Source organism: Dermacentor andersoni, chromosome 5 (genome assembly GCF_023375885.2).
Source record: "Dermacentor andersoni chromosome 5, qqDerAnde1_hic_scaffold, whole genome shotgun sequence".
Taxonomy (NCBI): domain Eukaryota; kingdom Metazoa; phylum Arthropoda; class Arachnida; order Ixodida; family Ixodidae; genus Dermacentor; species Dermacentor andersoni.
This window is the reverse complement of record NC_092818.1, coordinates 112,110,377-112,128,235: the sequence shown is the minus strand read 5'-3', so window position 1 is coordinate 112,128,235 and position 17,859 is coordinate 112,110,377. Positions and strand designations below refer to the sequence as shown.

General features: G+C 45.9%; 1 protein-coding gene across 1 annotated transcript; it reads right to left on the bottom strand.

The window, feature by feature from the left end:
• Positions 1–2,116: 2,116 nt before the first annotated feature.
• On the bottom strand, positions 2,117–11,379 carry LOC126532300 (uncharacterized). The gene is made up of 3 exons (XM_050179988.3): positions 11,276–11,379; positions 8,372–8,545; positions 2,117–5,552 (listed from the first exon to the last, which is right to left on the bottom strand). The coding sequence occupies exons 2-3, from the start codon at positions 8,511–8,513 to the stop codon at positions 5,359–5,361; spliced, it is 336 nt and encodes a 111-aa protein (XP_050035945.1). The 5' UTR covers positions 8,514–8,545; positions 11,276–11,379; the 3' UTR covers positions 2,117–5,358.
• Between the last annotated feature and the right edge of the window lie 6,480 nt (positions 11,380–17,859).

Below are 17,859 nucleotides of genomic sequence, written 5' to 3'. Positions count from 1 at the left end.
CGTCGTCAATAATCGTCGTGCGCCTTTCCTTTCTTTAAAGGTGCGCGCCCGGTATTTCCAGGTCACGAATGGAATACGCGTTATTATACTGTTTTAGTTTAGCGTTTGCAACCAAACTTAAACGGATTACGCCCGTAAATAAATAGCGTTGTCATGAATGCGCATGCTCTGAACCTTATTGGGTTTCTGCGGTTTAGTGCGCTGTGATAACCTACGTTATTTGGCGAGTTTAACGTTCGAATGTTTACGTACGCTAAGAAATAGCGTTGTCGAACATGGCGGCACCCATGACTCCCGCTTTAGCGTGAATTCTCGTGATGACTGCGCTCTCACTCTCGTTGATCGCCAGTAACTATTGGAATGAGCTTTCGCTTTCTTTAAACTCACCTAAACGTTACTTATGAGCGCATAGCGCGTCCAGTTTCTGAGATCCTTCGGCGATTCCGGCGCCCGTACGCCTAACGAGACGCGTCGGCATAGCAACAACAGGATGGTTGGTAATGGATCGTCTTGGCTTGGATACATTTGGCATGAGGCGCCATACGGCGCTCTGTTTTATAACGTCTTCCTTACGTTTGCGTTCCTGTACGGTAAACAAGCCTTGAAAAGACGCGCACCGTAAAGCCCCGCAAAGGTGATTGCGTTCAACGTACGTAAGGCGACAAACGCTATTCTAAACCTGTCTATTAACTTGACATTGCATTTTTGACAGGAATGGGGACCTCGAAGAGTACAATATCCTAGGAGCAGACCTGTTAATTTCTGGCGAGCTAAGAATACGTCACAAAAGAAGAAATTCTGTTTATCGTGTTGGTCTTATGAATAATTCGGCAAATCGCATCGATGCACACCGCTGCTCCCTGGTGCGACCATGATTGGACGAACCGTTAAGGTGCCCCGGGGCGCACCACGGCGATTTTCCAAATCCACAGTCAGATCATGCAGGAGCGTTGTTTGCACTAGATCCTTAATTCGACTCGATGGGTGCTATAACCTCGCTGCCGACGGCTGCCGTAAGCAAATGACTTCGGAACGCGCAGACAAACTTATGGGTCTCGTCATCAAGAGTGCAAGGATTGACTTCTGCGTAGCCTGAAGCCTATATACCATATGCCTATATGGCCAGGTAGGTATCTTGGAAAATATGCTAAACTGGTTAACCTCCCTGCCTTTCCTTCTCAATTTTTTTTTCATTCCTTGGAAAATACCTCTCAGATAGGCATCAGGCTTCTGGCGCGCACCTTGCAAGACTGGGCACTGTCGTGCTCGAACGCAGAAACATGACCATTCGTATTTTTATTTGTGTTGCGATGTGCTGGCACGAAAATCACTCAAGCGACGAAACAAGCTTGCGTCATTTCGTTTCCCTCGAAGCCCGAGCAGCTAAGGACGCGTTAACACTGTAGTAATAATCAAAGCAGTAGCAGGGCTTTCTGACCGGTCAGCGGTGCATGTATGGCTGGACAGCGCTCTTGTTTCTTTCTTTTTTAGTTCTCAATAGCGTTAAGTATTGCAGAGAGAACCGTCGGTTTCGGGCATGACAAGGACACAGTGCGCTTGTGTCTTTCCTTTTATCGCACACGCACTTGCAAACGTGTTTCTCTCCCCCCCCCTGCCCTCTTTAGCATATTCAACCCTTTCCACGCCAAGGAACGACGGCCGCCATTTTAATGCTGGAATCGACGTGTTATAGACATTTATTCACCTCAAGTAAGCAAGTAGATCTGGAAAACTCTTAGTCGTGTTTGTCGCTTCGACTTCGTACTAGCGATTGCAAGGAAGATTTAGGGCCTCTGGAGACCTATATCGTGTAGATGCTGGCTCGACAAGAACGCTCTCCCGCTGGCGCTTCTGTGATTTCCTTTCTACAACGCGCCAACAATAACTCGTCGCATGGAGGCTAGCAAAAGCACGCTTCACTTTTTTTCCAACAAATGTCGCGCTTCACTTAGACTGTTTATCTGCCTTTGCTTATCGGCAACTCAGCACGACAAATTAATTGACAGCATTAAACATGACAAATTAACAAATGAAGTGCTGATATTGCAATAACGAATGCTGTTGACAGTGCATGTCATTAAAATTTGCAAATTTTTGGCGCATTTTTTAAGAGAAGTGTTCGGTCGGAAAGGGTTAAACCAATATTGGGCACCACTTGACGGACGCCTGAAGTGCACCCTTAAGTAGACGCAGCACCTTTGCTAGGTGATGCAAAAATCGAAGTCATAAGCGTTAGTTGAGTCTATTACTTTTTGTACACGAGGGTATATCATATTAGGTAGCCAACTCTGTTGGGCATCGCCAGAAGGCCCAGCCTTGCACAAAGAGCCACGCGGTCTGTCCTAAATTGCTGCGCAAGTACAATGCAGTACAAGTTGATACAAGGCTCAACTGATCTCGCGCCCAGCAGTCACCTTCCCGAATACTCTTGGGAGTGCGTTGATGTTAGTCACGACTCTTGTGTTGACCAATTTGCGCAGCCCGAAAGGCTAGGGACGCAGCTCCGCCACATTAAGACAACCACGTCTCTGCGTGGACGAGGCGTTGACATGGGGAACTGTGCAGTTCCCACTGCCTGGCATGGTACAAGCCGCCTTTGATGTGATGAACTTTGTTGGTACGACAAGAACAATCCTGTCACAGAACTCTTCTGTGTGCTTAAAAGATTACCTCTGTGGTTCGATTGTAACCACGGCAGCCCATGATTGATGTACAGCAAGTATCGCTGCAAAGTTAATTTCCATTCAGGCTTCGTTCAATTTGTTTATACGGAATCAGTATCGCGGCGCTCAGTTCTTTCTATTGCTTTTTAAATATTCTTGTTGCTACATTGTGATGGCTGTAAGCGACGTATCTTTCCCCGCGTCGTCGAACAAATGATGAATAAATAGAAGATGCGCCGCAGTACAGAGCAGCCCTCGGAAATTTGTGAGTGCTTAGCGGCTAACTCGTCCTCAAACGGTTGAGTTTAAAACGTCGGATACACATATGCTCGTGCCATCTTGTTTTCATTGGCGATCGTTACGAAAAAGCTCGTGCCATAACGACGCTAAAGCACCCTTTTCGTTCTGGCAAAACGAACCGCTCATGGCTTGCCCTCAAATAATTAACGGGTGAAGGGCGAACTCGTTCAGAACTTTGGGATCATCAGCAGCGAATGATTAATTACTCGCGTGAGCCCACCGTCGGCATGTACGCTCAGCCGTTGTAGGGGAGGGGGGGGGGGGGGGGGGACTCACGCCCGGCGGTGAAAATGAACAGCTCTTCATGAAGCTCGTTCGAGGCCATCCGAAGCTTTACAAATGTTGTGGCGATTTCGGGGGTTGATGCTGTGCTTCAAATATGCTATACACTCTCGATAATGCTATGGCAGAAACGAGCGGCGTTTTGTATGCTCCGACTCCGCAGAAATGTTTACTAGCATCAAAGAAGCCGCGTTTTCCTTGACGAGTCCCAGAAAGCTTCCCTCTGGCAGCTTGCTTTCTGGTTAGCCCAGTAACCTTGTGATCGTAACGATACGTCAACGCAGTTAACTCAACGCAAGACTTCACCCGCATTTCTGCGACTGATAAGTGCGCGACTAACATTTCGTGGAACTGCCGTCGCCTACACTTTCCCGTCGCCTCGTTGACGTGTTGATTTCTTCATTCTCGTACTCTCTCTCACCGCTGTTGAAAGGGGGTATTTTCCTTGTTGACACCTTTCTAGCTTTTAAAATGAAACCGATCCCTTAAGTGCTTCGTGATAAAGGCCACCTGGTGATTCTGGCTAGCATTCATTAGAAACTCTTTTTCATGCTTGCAGATCGGGATCTACATACGTGCCGGGACTGTCTAACGATTGCGGAAATTGGGTGGCGACAAACAAATGCTAATTTGGAGAGAGCTCAATGTCTTGTTTTATTCATTAAGCGCCGCCTCATTTCGAAATGCGCTAAACATGCCGGACGGCTAAGAACCTACGTCATCGGTAATAGTGCACCGTGCCTCGTACAGAAGGCGAAAGTCTCGAGATTTGCATTCCGAGTAAAACGGCGCCTAAATGGGGCTTATTGCCTCTTCACCTCTGTCCTAGAGTGCATGCATGTAGTCTTACACTGGACGTCATTATTCCTTGTTATGTTCAAAATTAGAAAATTCTCTCGTAGAACAGATTCGTTCAATAATTCTTTTTTTTCCTAGATTTATAGAAGAATGGAATAAACTGCCTAAAGAAGTCGTATCTATTACGTTGAACGAGCTATTTGCGTAATTACTGTGTTGTTCTCGTGTTTTGCGAGTGTTTACTGCTTGTCACAACTGCTTCGATGTTTTCGTAGTGCTTGTGTTAATCAATCATGTCTTCCCTCCCGCTGTTGTGTCACTCTATGACGCTGTGGGTAAAATAATTAATTAATTTTGTCAGCCGCTTAACAGCGTATCACTCTGAGCAATGCCTGTTGAAAGATGTTTCCGCTCTCAAAATGTAACGGAGCTGCTCCTTGCCCAGTTTATACGAGAGAGAGAGAGAGCAAGGACCGGACAGGCAGCGAGGTCAACCAGACCAGCATCCGGTTTGCTACCCTACACTGGGGGTGTCTGCTATAGGACTTTTTCGGATAGGAACGGGCTCATAACACTGCGGCAGCATGGCTTGGTTGCTACTGTGATGTCTCGGCGGGACAAATGCCGGGGAACTGCGGTCAGGCTATGTCCGGCCGTAGCCTTCAAGCCAGGATTACAACCACCGTCACATGTATTAGGTCACCATGCAGAAAAGAAAACCACATGGAGCTTGGAAAGTTCGTTGGTGTCTGCTCACGAAGACACGATTGTACCATGTGTTTCTTTTTTTAATATCATTCTAAGGTCACAATGATTCCCACTCCTGAATAACATTATAAGGGCTTTCATGTCTACTGTCTGAGAGTGGGTGGAGGCTACTATAATCAGGCACTTCACGAATTATGCGCAGACGTAGTATATCAGCTTTATCAGTTTCTCCGTTTGTAACATTTTTTTTTTTAGTTGTACAGTTATTTTGTTAGCAACACTTTTGTTAGCAGTGTAACGTGTCTGGCTATTTGTTCTCTCTATCAGCCTCCTTTTATTTAGAAGCTTGAACCTTTAATTGTTATGTCAAAATGGCAGGCCCTTTATTATCGAAATTTTTCATTTTGTTGTATCTCATAAGCAACCACATCCGCCGCAGCTCACACGAAGTAAACTGAACGTCATTTAACGGTCGTTTAATTATTTGTTTTGTGGAATTGTCGTAGTCACCGGCACCCCGCGATGACGGGGCCTCGATATCGAGCATACGTATTTTCGACGCGCGTCGGTCTCGTGAACGGGGAGGATGTACGGAGTCGCCGTGCATCTAGGAGGAGGTGGACGAAGGCGGCTGGACGTCCTCGTTACGCAAAGGCTTGAACAGCTGCCTCGTGAACTGGAAGGAGTCGCTGGCCGACTTGCCCACGGTGCTGCCGGCGCCTTCGGCCCACGTCTGCAGCCGGGAGGCCGCGTTGTTGAAGCTCAGCGGGAAGCCGTCGGCTACGCGCTGGAACTGGCTACCTGCAACGGGCAGTGTCTCCTTGAGCAAATAATGGGAACAGTGTCTCTACACAACTTCTCGTAGAGCGGTTTGCCTTTTCGCAGACATCTGTACTTCGGACGGTATGTAAAATTCATATGGTGCATAGACAAAAGTCAACAAGTCTGTTTGGTCTATCGTGTCCCATAAACTTCCAATGGGGATTTGTTTGCAGAGAGTCTAAAAAAAGATCGGTCGACAAGAAATTCGAGACCGCAATTCCGCTCTTACCTATAGACAGACTGTAAGGGATGCGCACAGACGTCACCGAGGCTGCCGTATGGTTGTACAGCCAGCATGGTGAAAAAGTATACTCGTTATCTCGGTTCGCCTATTTCCAGCAGGACAATGGGAGCTGTGAATAGGGAAACAATATGGCGCATGCGGGCGTCTCTCGAATAGTCGTTAGAGTTTTCTCAGAAAGTGGCCTGTAATTTCTGTAATATATTGTTTAGTTTAATATTTGTGAGGCCAGTGACAATTCGGTTACAATTAGGAATCGGATGGGCTTATACGGCTATGACTTGCTGCGGCGCTAACTTATACAAAGAAACAAATGAGCCTCCATTACTTTCTATGCTCGAAAGCGCGCTTACAAAATTTTGTACGCTAACCATTGTTGAATAAAACGGTTATATTCAATCCAGCTCCTGCAACGTCTCTACATGGACGCATACTCACGTGTTACATTGCCGCTGTCAACGTTTACGCGATCGTGAAATCAGACGAGCCTGGTTCTACTGTTAGCGCGTCTGTCTGTCAATTATTCCACGGTGAGGCAATACCAGCGTACTGAGACATTCGATTTAAATACATCGTATCCATAGCTCATGGGCTATAAGCGGAACGTTGAGCGAGAGGGAGGTGACAGTACTTTTCGAAGGGTGCAGTTCATTGTTGTGGAATGGTTAGCACTGTAGTACAAACAATAAAAACCATGATAGCAAGCAAGTACAAATATGCAAAAAACGCACACAAATCTATACTAATATACACAATAAGCAACATACAACACTATACAATATGTTATAAATTACTTCTCCTTATGGCACTTGAGTGAAGCCTATCGTTCTTGTTGCGCTGTTAAGCCGCTAGGTTGCCAGTGTGCAGCTTGTGGATATATATATATATATATATATATATATATATATATATATATATATATATATATATATATATATATATATATATATATATACATATATGTGTGTGTGTGTGTGTGTGTGTGTGTGTGTGTGTGTGTGTGTGTGTATGTATGTATGTATGTATGTATGTATGTATGTATGTATGTATGTATGTATGTATGTATGTATGTATGTATGTATGTATGTATGTATGTATGTATGTATGTATAACGCTAGGCTTTTAATGCAACTAGACACACAGTGCTTCTTTGATACCGATACCAAAATCAACAATGGTCGGGAGTGAGCGTTCTTAGGCGAGACGAAAAGGTGGTGCTACTCTTGCTAGACACTCGAAAAATTAGCTGTGCATGGGTGACGGTCACTGCAGCTATAGTGAAAATAAATGTCAGGAGGCTTGTGGACGCGGATGCGCCGCAAGCCCGTTGATAGCCGTGGCCAATGCTGCGGGCGAAGACCTTAAGACCAGCCCTGTATTGCCCGAAAAGCAGTGGGGTGCACCCGACACTCAGAAAAAAAAAAAAGAAGCGAGAAGTGGTAGCACTCTCTAGTGATATCCTCACACGAGCCGCTTGAAAGGAAAGGCTCGGCACTGTGTACGTCATTTATTCGAGAGTGGAAATACGCGCGGATACCAAGATAGGGAGATTTGATAAATCCATTTCGATCGCAAGGAATAAATAGACTTCTGTGTGGCAGAGCCAGTCGGAGGTAAATTCGATGCGCCTTCGCAAGTTAATGGAAAATATCTCCGTCGATGATAACGAAGGCGCAGAAATGGGTGCTAAATAAGCAGTCTCGTTCGTATAAGACCAACAAACCCAAGAAATGAAATGCACGAAAGACGATACACGGGAGCATATACAGGGTTTTTCTTTTTTTTTTTTTTTTTAGGTGATAAAATTTTTTGTAAAGAAAGCTATAGGCGCAGAGACTGCGCCGTTCTTGCAGAGGAGTTCCTAGGCGAGGCATACATACCTTGCCGCTAATAGCGTGAGCTTCAGAACACTAATTAACAAAATTGAATTAACTTTTCCTTTGTGCGTTGGGAGCAATTGTTTAAATGTTAAATTTGAAGGCAATCACATTTTAATGCACTCTATTTGTTTTTGTTTTTCTGTTGAAAAACGCCTAATTCGACATAATCATAATTGAATTTTAGCAGTAAATACAGGAAATATTAATTGGAGCCGTGCTCGTCGGGAGCGCAGGAAAGGCAGCCCCGCTATCATATCAGACGGAAACGTCCCGTGATGAAAAGCTAGTTGGAGTTTGAAACAGGACGTCTCGGCCAGTCGTAGCAGGTGCTGATACGCACGCTTTGCCTGGTAAGTATATGTGCGGCTGTGTGCCGCGTCTGCATTTGTCGCGACCTGCCATCATTCAAACTTCGTCACACACTTCTTTACGAGGTGTTCCCGTCTGACGTAGCAGCGGGAGTCGCTGGGGCCAATGTTTCGATCACCGTTGATCACTTCAAGTTCGCACCTACACGTGAGCCTCCGTCTTGTCCAGCACCATATTCTCAGAGCGATACGACAATACGGTAGCCTTCGCAGGCCGAGTCCCACGATCGATCGTCGGGACGCCAACTGTGGTTTCAATGTTGTTTCAATGCGTTCAATGCGTTTCAATACGAGGAGCCGACAACTTACCGACTGATCTGAAGGCCTCCAGGAGTCCGCCGGTGGGACCTGAAGAAGGGTCGACCTCTGGCTCTGGTTCCTTGGCAGGCGCCGCCGAGACAGCTGCTACCAGCAGAGTCATGCCAACCAGCGCAAGTGCGTAGCGACTCATGGTGTAGATGTTCACAAGAACGCAAGAAGGTTCTGCGAATAATTGCAAGAATAGTCATTCCTTCTTAGGATCCTACTTCTTTCGATGTGCTGCATTGCGCTTGCTATGCAATGACGCATGCGGTTCTAAACAGACATACGCATCTAATAAGAAGACTGGATAATCCTGTCTGTGTGTGTGCGTGTGTGCGTGCGTGTGTGTGTGTGTGTGTGTGTGTGTGTGTGTGTGTGTGTGTGTGTCTGCGCGCGTGCTTGTGTGCGTGTGTGTGTGCGTGTGTGTGTGTGTGTGTGTGTGTGTGTGTGTGTGTGTGTGTGTGTGTGTGCGCGTGTGTGTGTGTGTGTGTGTGTGTGTGTGTGTGTGTGTGTGTGTGTGTGTGTGTGTGTGTGTGTGTGTGTGTGTGTGTGTGTGTGTGTGTGTGTGTGTTTAGAGAGAGATACGGTCCTTTAGGTGCAAGATGGCGCGTTAAGTTACGTTGCAAATCAGATAAAAAACTTGTAGTCGTTAACCTTAATTGCCTCACTGAGCAGCTGCCCAGAAGGTAAAGATAATCAGAGTAGTGAAGGCCACATAACAACACTGTCCTAGTGTATCTACTTCCAATAATGACGTCAGGACCAGCTCCGCTGCAACCTTGACCCGAATGGTCGCGAATTTGCAGTGTCTTGCGTCACGTCTATGGGCGGAACTTCTCGATGCTGATCATCAAGCTTGCATACGAGAACCGATATTAATCAGCTCCGGTTCGCTGCCTCCATCGGCAGGACAATTAGACCTTCATATCTTTATTCATCTCGTATCGGTAACCTTCAATTTTCTAGTGACCAACAAGTGTTTCGTCAACCGTTTCATCAAGCCTTAAGCGACATCGCTGACACGCACAGCTTCATCACGACAGCATAAATAGAGCGTGAAGCTGCGCCTATGTCAAAGTGTTATAGATGGGTGGGAGCCTCACAGCACAAATGCATAAGAGGTCCAGATAAATTTATATGCGTTGTTTCAATCTCGAGTCACACACCTCAATGACAGGCTATAGGTTTACGAGATGAAAAATGACGGACATTCACTAGTACTATTAATATGAATGAGTCTAGTGTGCTTTTTAGTCAAGTTAATTAAACTTACAGCAAAAAAAAAATGGGACTGTTCTCGAAAGAATAGAATAAACTCTCTACGTTCCTCGACAAAACAATAGCAACGAGGTTACAAAAGTATTCCGATGTATGTGTCCTGAAATGCGATAAGATGATCTAATACATTACACATTGTACTGCGCAGCCACGCCGCGACAGCGTATCACCCCGACAACTGGAAGAAAACAAAGGCGCTAATTAGCACCCGGTACACGACGCTCTCCCGATCTGACTCTACGATGACCTTGCTCTTCACAACGCGACTCTTTTCAGCACGTGTCTCTCATCAAGCCTTCTGGGTGGCCGGGGAACGAGTGCATACATTTCCAAGCAATCACGTGGGCTTTCTGAAGCTGCAAGCATAGCAAACCAGTTCTTCGGTTTTTTTTTTCTTTTCTTTTTTATTGCCACAGTCGTAATACAAAAAGGAAAGAAGATGGATACAACGTGCCAGCTGTGGTGTCTGTTTCCTTCTTGTCATGAGCATTACCAGCCATATGACAAGCTTTCGTGTTGTTGCGTTTGAGGAAGCAGCACGCGATGAAGCACTCATAAGCCTCGGGAAACAGTTAACCGGCCAGCAACGCTAACGTTCCTCCTACGTGCAGTGGCGGCGTTGATGAACGCGAGATCAACTTCATTGCAAGGGCTTTGAAAACTTTTCTCGTTTCCTTTAAAGACTCCTAGACTAGCGGCCATTCCTTCTCTCCTTCTGGGCCCATGCTCCTCGACACAAATTAAGCATGAGGAGTGTGGAGTTTGCCAGTGCGTCCCTCTGGGCATTACGTGTTCTGTTAATATAGTTCAACGCATTTACCTTACGTAGTTCGCGTATTATCTGTTCACTTATTACAGCACGCAACCTTTAACTGACGAAAACGCACCAAACAACACAACAAGTGCTGGACACCCGGTAAACTATATGCATGCAGGCGACAATCAGCGTTAAAAAAAATGCTACTCTGCGGTTTTCATTTTCGATCGAGTTTATCTTGTGGTAGAATCTCCGCGGCCATACGTCTAAAATTATGCTTCCTTCGAGTCTTCATCGCTGTTACTCGTCTAGGAGTTGAACATAGATGAGCAAAAAAAAATATTTGTCTGTGTTTTACGTCGCACCTTTCAGAACTGTAAATATCGCTGTACCCTGTAACCTTCACTTTTGGGACTCGTGGTGGGAGGCCTTCAAATAAATACATCGCTAAAGTGCAAGCTCTGAGCGAGTTGGCGATTAATTATCCGCAAAGGACGGCGCACGCGAAAAACACAACACGAAAGAAAGCATTGATGCGGTATACGCTGTGCTTTGCTCTGGCGTTACGTCTTCGCATGCATTGCTCTTCGTCTATCATAGAATAAATTGACTATACAACTTTTAACTCTCGATGAAACCCTGTAGCTTCACTCCGCGCTCCGTTAGCAAATTAACTCTCGCGCATAGCGATGCATCCTCTCACATCAAATATCTAAGCAAACAAACACCCAAACAAAATAACTCTATGCTTCTTTCTGGAACCAGTATTAGCCCTCTAACCACAGCGAAGACTGTTACAACGCATTCTTGCGGGGGAAGAAAAATCAAAACTTCGCGACGCGACCGCTGCAACGCTTAGAAAAGAGAGGACTCACTCGAAGCCGAGATAGAGCGGTGTCACCGATGCCTGCCTGCTACAAAGTGCGCGTCTTGTCTTCGGGCCGCCGCTGCCGTCTCTACCATTTTCACTTTTTCTTTTTATTCCTTACCTTTATTTTTTTCTCCAAGGCCTCTCGAGAGTGAGGAAAGCGGTGGAGCGGCTAACCTGCTCCGCCACTCTTTCCCCTTCGCTTCTCTTCCCATTTGTGACGTCAGCCGGAGCACCGCCGTAGGAGCCGTGCAATCTGCGTGACGCGTAACGACACCTATTCCCGGAAAGGCGTCAGCGCGTTCGACTCATCTGTCAGCCCCATCTCGTGCTCGTGTATCCAATTTCGATTGGTCATGCAGCCTGGTAGCCCGTTTGTTTTTCGCGGGTCTGTTACGTAAGAAGAAGTCTCAAGGGCAAATTACGTAAGCACGGGCTCCGTTGACAACTGCCTCGAGGAAAACCGCGCCCAAATGAGTGTTACGTATAGCTGCTGCGCCAGCATGCTCAGCTAAGAGTAGCCGAGTGTCCCACGTGGCTTCGCGCGGACTTGGCACAAACTTTATCATGCAGACCACGAGAACCGTCGAGTGTTGAGTTACTTTCCACGTTCGAAGGCGAGTTCTTGAAGAAGCGTAAAAAACTTGCGCTGGCCGAGTACTCCGTGAGTCGTGCATTTATCCGAGCGCGCCGTTTGCGTTAGATGGGCGTTGATTGAGTATTTGTATGTGCGCGTCGATATGATGCGGTGCTTGACAGCTTTGCAACACCTGTCGTCGTTCCTCTCTCTTTCTTTTTTTTTGCTGTATTTATTTTATGAACATACTCGCATTGTTTTGCTCCGTGACAGGTTTTACCCTTCAGCCTCGTTGAACTAAGGGCTAGCGTGAAATTGACGTCCGTTGAACGTACTGAAGCTGACTCAATCCTCGGGCTTTTATTACGTCGCCAGGATTAACTGCCCACGTGTTGACGTGATTTTACTATATATTTTAAAACATTACGTTTCAGGCCCTCTTGCTGGACTTCGACAGCCGAGCAGGGTAGAAGTTTGTGAAGATGGCAATACAGTTTCATAGCGTAAAGACAAGACTAACTGGTTACTCGCTCGAATGTGCGTCGGCAATTGGGAGCTTCTGCCTACTCCACTTCAATCGTGCTTGCAGTCGGAAACTCGACATATAGCTGCATTGCGAACAAGGTATAGAACTGATGAGCGACAATGCTGCAACACTAAAATAATTGAAAATGGAAAATAAGAAAAATACAAGAATGAGAAAGATCAAATATGAAATTACGTTCAGGACACTAGGCTAACAGCAACAACAAAAAAACGTAATAACCTAGATCAACAACTTCTAAGCTCGGACATCATGTCGGTTTCGATCGCTTGTCAGGTGCGACTGCCATTGCTTCGTGCACTTCATCTGTTTGTCTCTGTCTTCCCATTGGGCGCGGAAAATGAGTTTGAGCAAACTGCTCAACCTGCCTTTTGTCTTTCTCAAGTCAGCTTTCTTTGAAGCCGTGGACAGCCCCGTGCCATGGACCATAAGAACGGTATCCCACTACATTTAAGAACACGTTCACGCTGACACGCTTCGACAGAGAGTTTCAGGTTTTTTTACAAGAAATGAATTTGGCCGCGCTTCGAGAATAGTTTCAAAATAAAAAACATCCTGCGATCTCTATGCGGATAACGCGGATAACGGATAACGCTACAAAATGTGAGACATATCCTGGCACGCTGTTTCATCACGAGCTCGTGAAAATTTCTCGCATCCAGCTTGCTCAAAAGGCATCTTGAAAACACATCTTCCCAGCTGAATTTGGCGACTAGGTGATTTCACGAATGGTACTTTCGGACACAGTCTGAATCACGAACGTCCTCAATGCTCAATATTAATCCTCAAAGTTGAATTCAAACCGCGGCTTTGAGGATTGATATTGCCCCGACTAACTTGAAGCATATAGGTAATAACTATACCATACTTAAGGAACGAACAGTTGTCATCGTAAGAAAGTGGGAGAGGAAAACATTACATTTCTTGTGATATATCGTTCCGTATCACCGTTTGGTGACCACGATGATACCGATGGCGAGGTGCGTTGCTCGCACCCTTCAGTGCAGAGGACGTGGGTGAGGGGTGATATGAATGATTCGGTTGTGGGTAAGTGTTGTCGGCGTGTCCTAAGGATTTATGACGCAGCTCTCCCAATTAGCGGGTGGAAGGTGCAGTAGAAAGGGAACGAACGCACGTCGAGGGCATGTCAAGTTGTTGAGTAAAGCAACTGAGTGGCACTGTTCAAGTGGTCGTTGGTCGCCATCGCTTTAAACATCGCTTTGAATGACGTCGTGGCCGTCCGTCCTGCTATGTGCGTGGGCACAACCCCGACACCCTTCACGAGTGACCTGCCCTTGATCACGCACCTCTTTCGCGAACTAATTTTCCTGTTCGTTCTTTTTTTACGCAGACAGCCATTATTTAAACTTTAACCAACTGCTTCAGCCGCTCGGTAGAGAGAAAAAAACGCAGTCAGTCTTGAAAGCGGCAAACAGCCCTGAAAGCAAAGCAACCCTTTGCGACAAACTCCTTTCCGTGTCGCGGAGCAGATCTTTATATTCAAGCACTGTTGTATGCCCAACGAAGGCCGGACGGCTTACAACCTTCGGGTCAGCGCATATCTCGCGCCTGCTTTGCATGGACTCACATCATCATCTATTCTTAGTTTTAGTTTTTTTCTCTCTTGGTAAACGTCGTCGCAAAGTGAGAAAAAATGGTGCGGTAGAGATAAAACTTATAACGCTTTCTGGAGATCGTTCTTAGTGAGAGAAAGAGACGTATATAGATTGTTATTTACGGACTTGTGGCCTATGTCTTTAATGAATTTAGTTATTTCACTAGAAGAACATCTACTATAGAACGAGAAATCGTCATTTACTGACTTATGGGAGTGACGGCAGGCCGACTGCTAGCGTCTAAAAGGCCCTTCTAGCACTCTCTCCATCCTCACCATGTACATCATAAACAGCAGCGGGGATAGAGGGCACCCCTGCCTCAGTCCCTTGTTGATATCGACTTTCTCCTAGCTGCTCATCCCTTCCCATTCAACGCAAACGGTATTTTCTAGGTAAATCTCTCTCAAAATCTGTAGACAATCGTCGCCTAAGCCTTCCCGTTCCAAGCCGCCCCTACCCTCGGCGCGCCCTCAGCGGCGAATTCCACAACCTGCCACCCTACGTGACACCGGACAATAGACGGCGAAGGTTCGACTTAGAACAGCTCCGCTGTAAAGAGCATGGCCCGTATTCACAAAGCTTTTCGATCATAAGTGCCGCGCACAGGAAACTTCTGTAGAAGAAAAACAAGACATCCATAAGACAGGAACATGTTTGTAGAGCAGTTAAGCGCGCGCCGAATTCAATGTGTTGGCTAAAACGCGGAGATTTGAATTTACACTTGAAGGCAGTTGCTCCCGTAGATAACCGGGCAGCTGGATCATTGCTGCTGTATCTTTGTGATTTTGTACGTATGTTTACGGCTTTCGAGTGCTGCGTTTGACTGTTTGGCGCAGACGTGTATCCGCACAAGCAGGATGCTGACCGCGGAAAAGAAGAGAAAGAAAAGCGCGCAGTGAATGCTTCAAAGGTATCGTGCATTCCTCGTTATGAGACTTGCGGGCGAACTGCTGCCTTCATTCGTTAGCATTTTTTTCTTCTTTAGTTGAAGTACGATACTATGGATACAGAAACCAAAGCACACTGCAGAAAGAATATAAATCAACCGCAACAATTCAAAATCAGGCATTTTAAAGAGCTGTATTACAAAATTGTGTACACAAGGCCATATATTACTGACCAAGCAACTTCACGTAACGATCGCAGCCCTAAAACATCTTGCTCAATGTTACACGTGATATCGCAATGCCTTCTCGTTGCGTAGATGTATATCACCCGCGCTGTTGCACCAATAAGAGCACAGCTGCGACCTTCTCATCGTTCGTGTCCCTCCAGCAGCATAAGAGAGGGTGCCTCGAAGGCAACTAGATATTGCAACCGCAGATCGACTGGATACGTCTCGAAGAAGTTAACCACAAAGATGGCCAAGAGATATAAAACGCGCAGCGTTCTGGCAAGAGCTACGCTTATTGCTGTTCGTTGTCAGACAATTCCCTCTCTGCCCCTGAAACTGTGTGAAGGTCAAAAAAAAGAGGCTGATTTATCTGGCATCGAAATGACTATAGGTGCTTCGTTTCTGCATTTCGCCTTGTTTTTTCAGTGCAACTGTGCAGTGATATACGCTATCAACGCTTATGTTAAGCAGTCCAAACTCGATATCTTCGTAGTCTTCAATAGTTGAACAGACTTCAAGATGTGGGCATTTATATTTGTGAACCATCATCATAACTGAGTGAGGAATGAAAGTATAACAATAATTCTTGCGCGAGCGCCAATTTTCTGAAGGAGGTCCTCAAACTCTAATACCACGATCAGCCTTCGCTATGTGTAACTGTAGCGCAATTAGCACTTGTTTCGGTCGTAATCTGGCTACTTAGGTTGAGAGGTGGCCAATAAGCTACCCGCAATAAGCGTTACGAGTATTATTGCTTCATTTGTTATTTCAGAACGCCAAAAGAGGGAAAATATTTCATGTTAAGGTTGCGGAATCGTTACCGGGATTTCGAAAAGCCCTCGGTTGAGACGCAGGGAAATAAGAAGGGCGGGGCAAATAACTTTGTAGAAGGTCATGTGCAGCTCGATAAAATCATCCCCGAAGAGAAAAAGCAAACCGAAAATATTAGAGTAGAAAACTCAAGGTCATCACCGAGATCCAAACCTTGTAGGAAAGTTTCACATTGCTACCGGGCATCGTTGTTCAATTACTCCCAAGGCTGTTCTTTAGCATGTGTAGCAGTTGTTGCATGGAGCTTGCTTGCAAGGTCTCGATGCAAGTGCGCAGATGTCAACTTTAAACTCAGCCTGCTAACTTTCTCGCTGCTATATTGCTCACCGGTGCAATGATACCCCAATAATGGCTATCGTTTGCATAAACTGCAAAAGGCGCTTTGATGTTATACTTTTAAATGCTTATATCCCAAAAGTAGCGTGTTCTTGCATAAGTTCTAAGTTAGTAGCGCATACATAAACCATGCCACTACACCCAGCCTTCATGCCTTTAGCTTGTCAGATTTGGCTAACATGAATGGGGTTCTGATCCGCGAATAGGGCAGATCTGCTACAGCAATTGGAGATTCATTCGGCCCCGCTAAGCTCTGGCCTGGCATTCTAAACCACCCGGAAGCGGATTGTTCTGTACACCTCTTACTTTTCTTCCTCCGTCACTTAGTCTCAACGGGTCGACCCCTAAAGACTCGTCACAGCAGCTTGTCATGCTCGTCCAGAGGAAACGATGATTGTTTTGCTATAGGTAAGGCAAGCCTTGTGAACTGGACCGTCCTGACCATTTCTCGCGTTGACAGATGAGCGGCTCACCAGGTTTCTATCAAAATTCGTGTGTTTGCGAATCGGTTAAATGCAAGCCAGCAGGCATAAGACAACTCGTATCACTGTCACTAAGCCCCTCAGAGAACGCTACCTGTTTGATGTGCAGTTGAGGAAGACATCTCCTTGGAGGGCAGTCAAGTGGGGAGGGTCGAAATTCTTCACACTGCACTGTTACAACTAACGCACAGACAGACAACGCCAAAGTCAGAGAACATTGCACTGTGGTTTCCGTTGCTTGTCATTGTGTGCTTTCGCTTTATTCGCAACAACAAAGGTGAGGCAGAGTGTCTTGCCGCGCCAGACTGTGAGCACAGTATTCAATATCGGCCACCTCATCGCGCGAGGGGCAAAACGGATAAGCAGGGCATCTCTTCTTAAATACCCAAAATACCTTGACCACACAAGGCTTACGTGGAAGCATGTAGAGCAATCAAAAAAGTATATAAGTCACATTGTTGATGTTGTAACCTGCAAGTATCGTTTCACGTTAGGCGCAGAATGTACACATCAGACATCAGCGTCATTGAGCCAATCGATTCGATGTTACTTTATTCTACTGATACAAATAATATTTTCTGATGCTAAATATCGGCCTTTTCACTTTTACGCTACATCGCACAAGCAAACGAGCCATGAGGTGCTTTCCAGTGAGCACTATATTGAGATCAGTCTCGTTCCCTATTTTCAAAAGTAAGGCAACTGTTTCTGCTTAAGCTTGGAACGTGCTCTACGACACACCAATCGTGTGTTGGAAAGGACACAACAAAATGCCTGCACGTACTCCTGCTTTCGTACCTACCTGTACTTACTTGCAGATAGACATAAGGTGACAGTGCCCAATAACTGAAAGACGAAGGCTGCAGCTGAGCTCGAAAGCATTGTTTTATTTATATCATCGAACATGCATGGTACAAATACAAAAGGGCTGGTACATCAAACTAACACAAGCTTAAAATTAAACAATGGAATGACGGCTGTTCTGTAAATCGTACATCGCACAAAATGCCCTGACAAAGACGCTTAGTGTCTTGGCTGTATCTCAACGTAAACAGTGTTGTTATATAATCAGCAAAAGCATCAGTTTTCCC

Bases quoted from the DNA above. Each gene is read 5' to 3' on its own strand.
- LOC126532300 (XM_050179988.3), bottom strand. From the start codon at position 8,513: ATGAGTCGCTACGCACTTGCGCTGGTTGGCATGACTCTGCTGGTAGCA. The intron at 5,553-8,371 runs GTAAGTTGTCGG...TGCCCGTTGCAG, and splicing joins GGAGGCCTTCAGATCAGTCG to GTAGCCAGTTCCAGCGCGTA.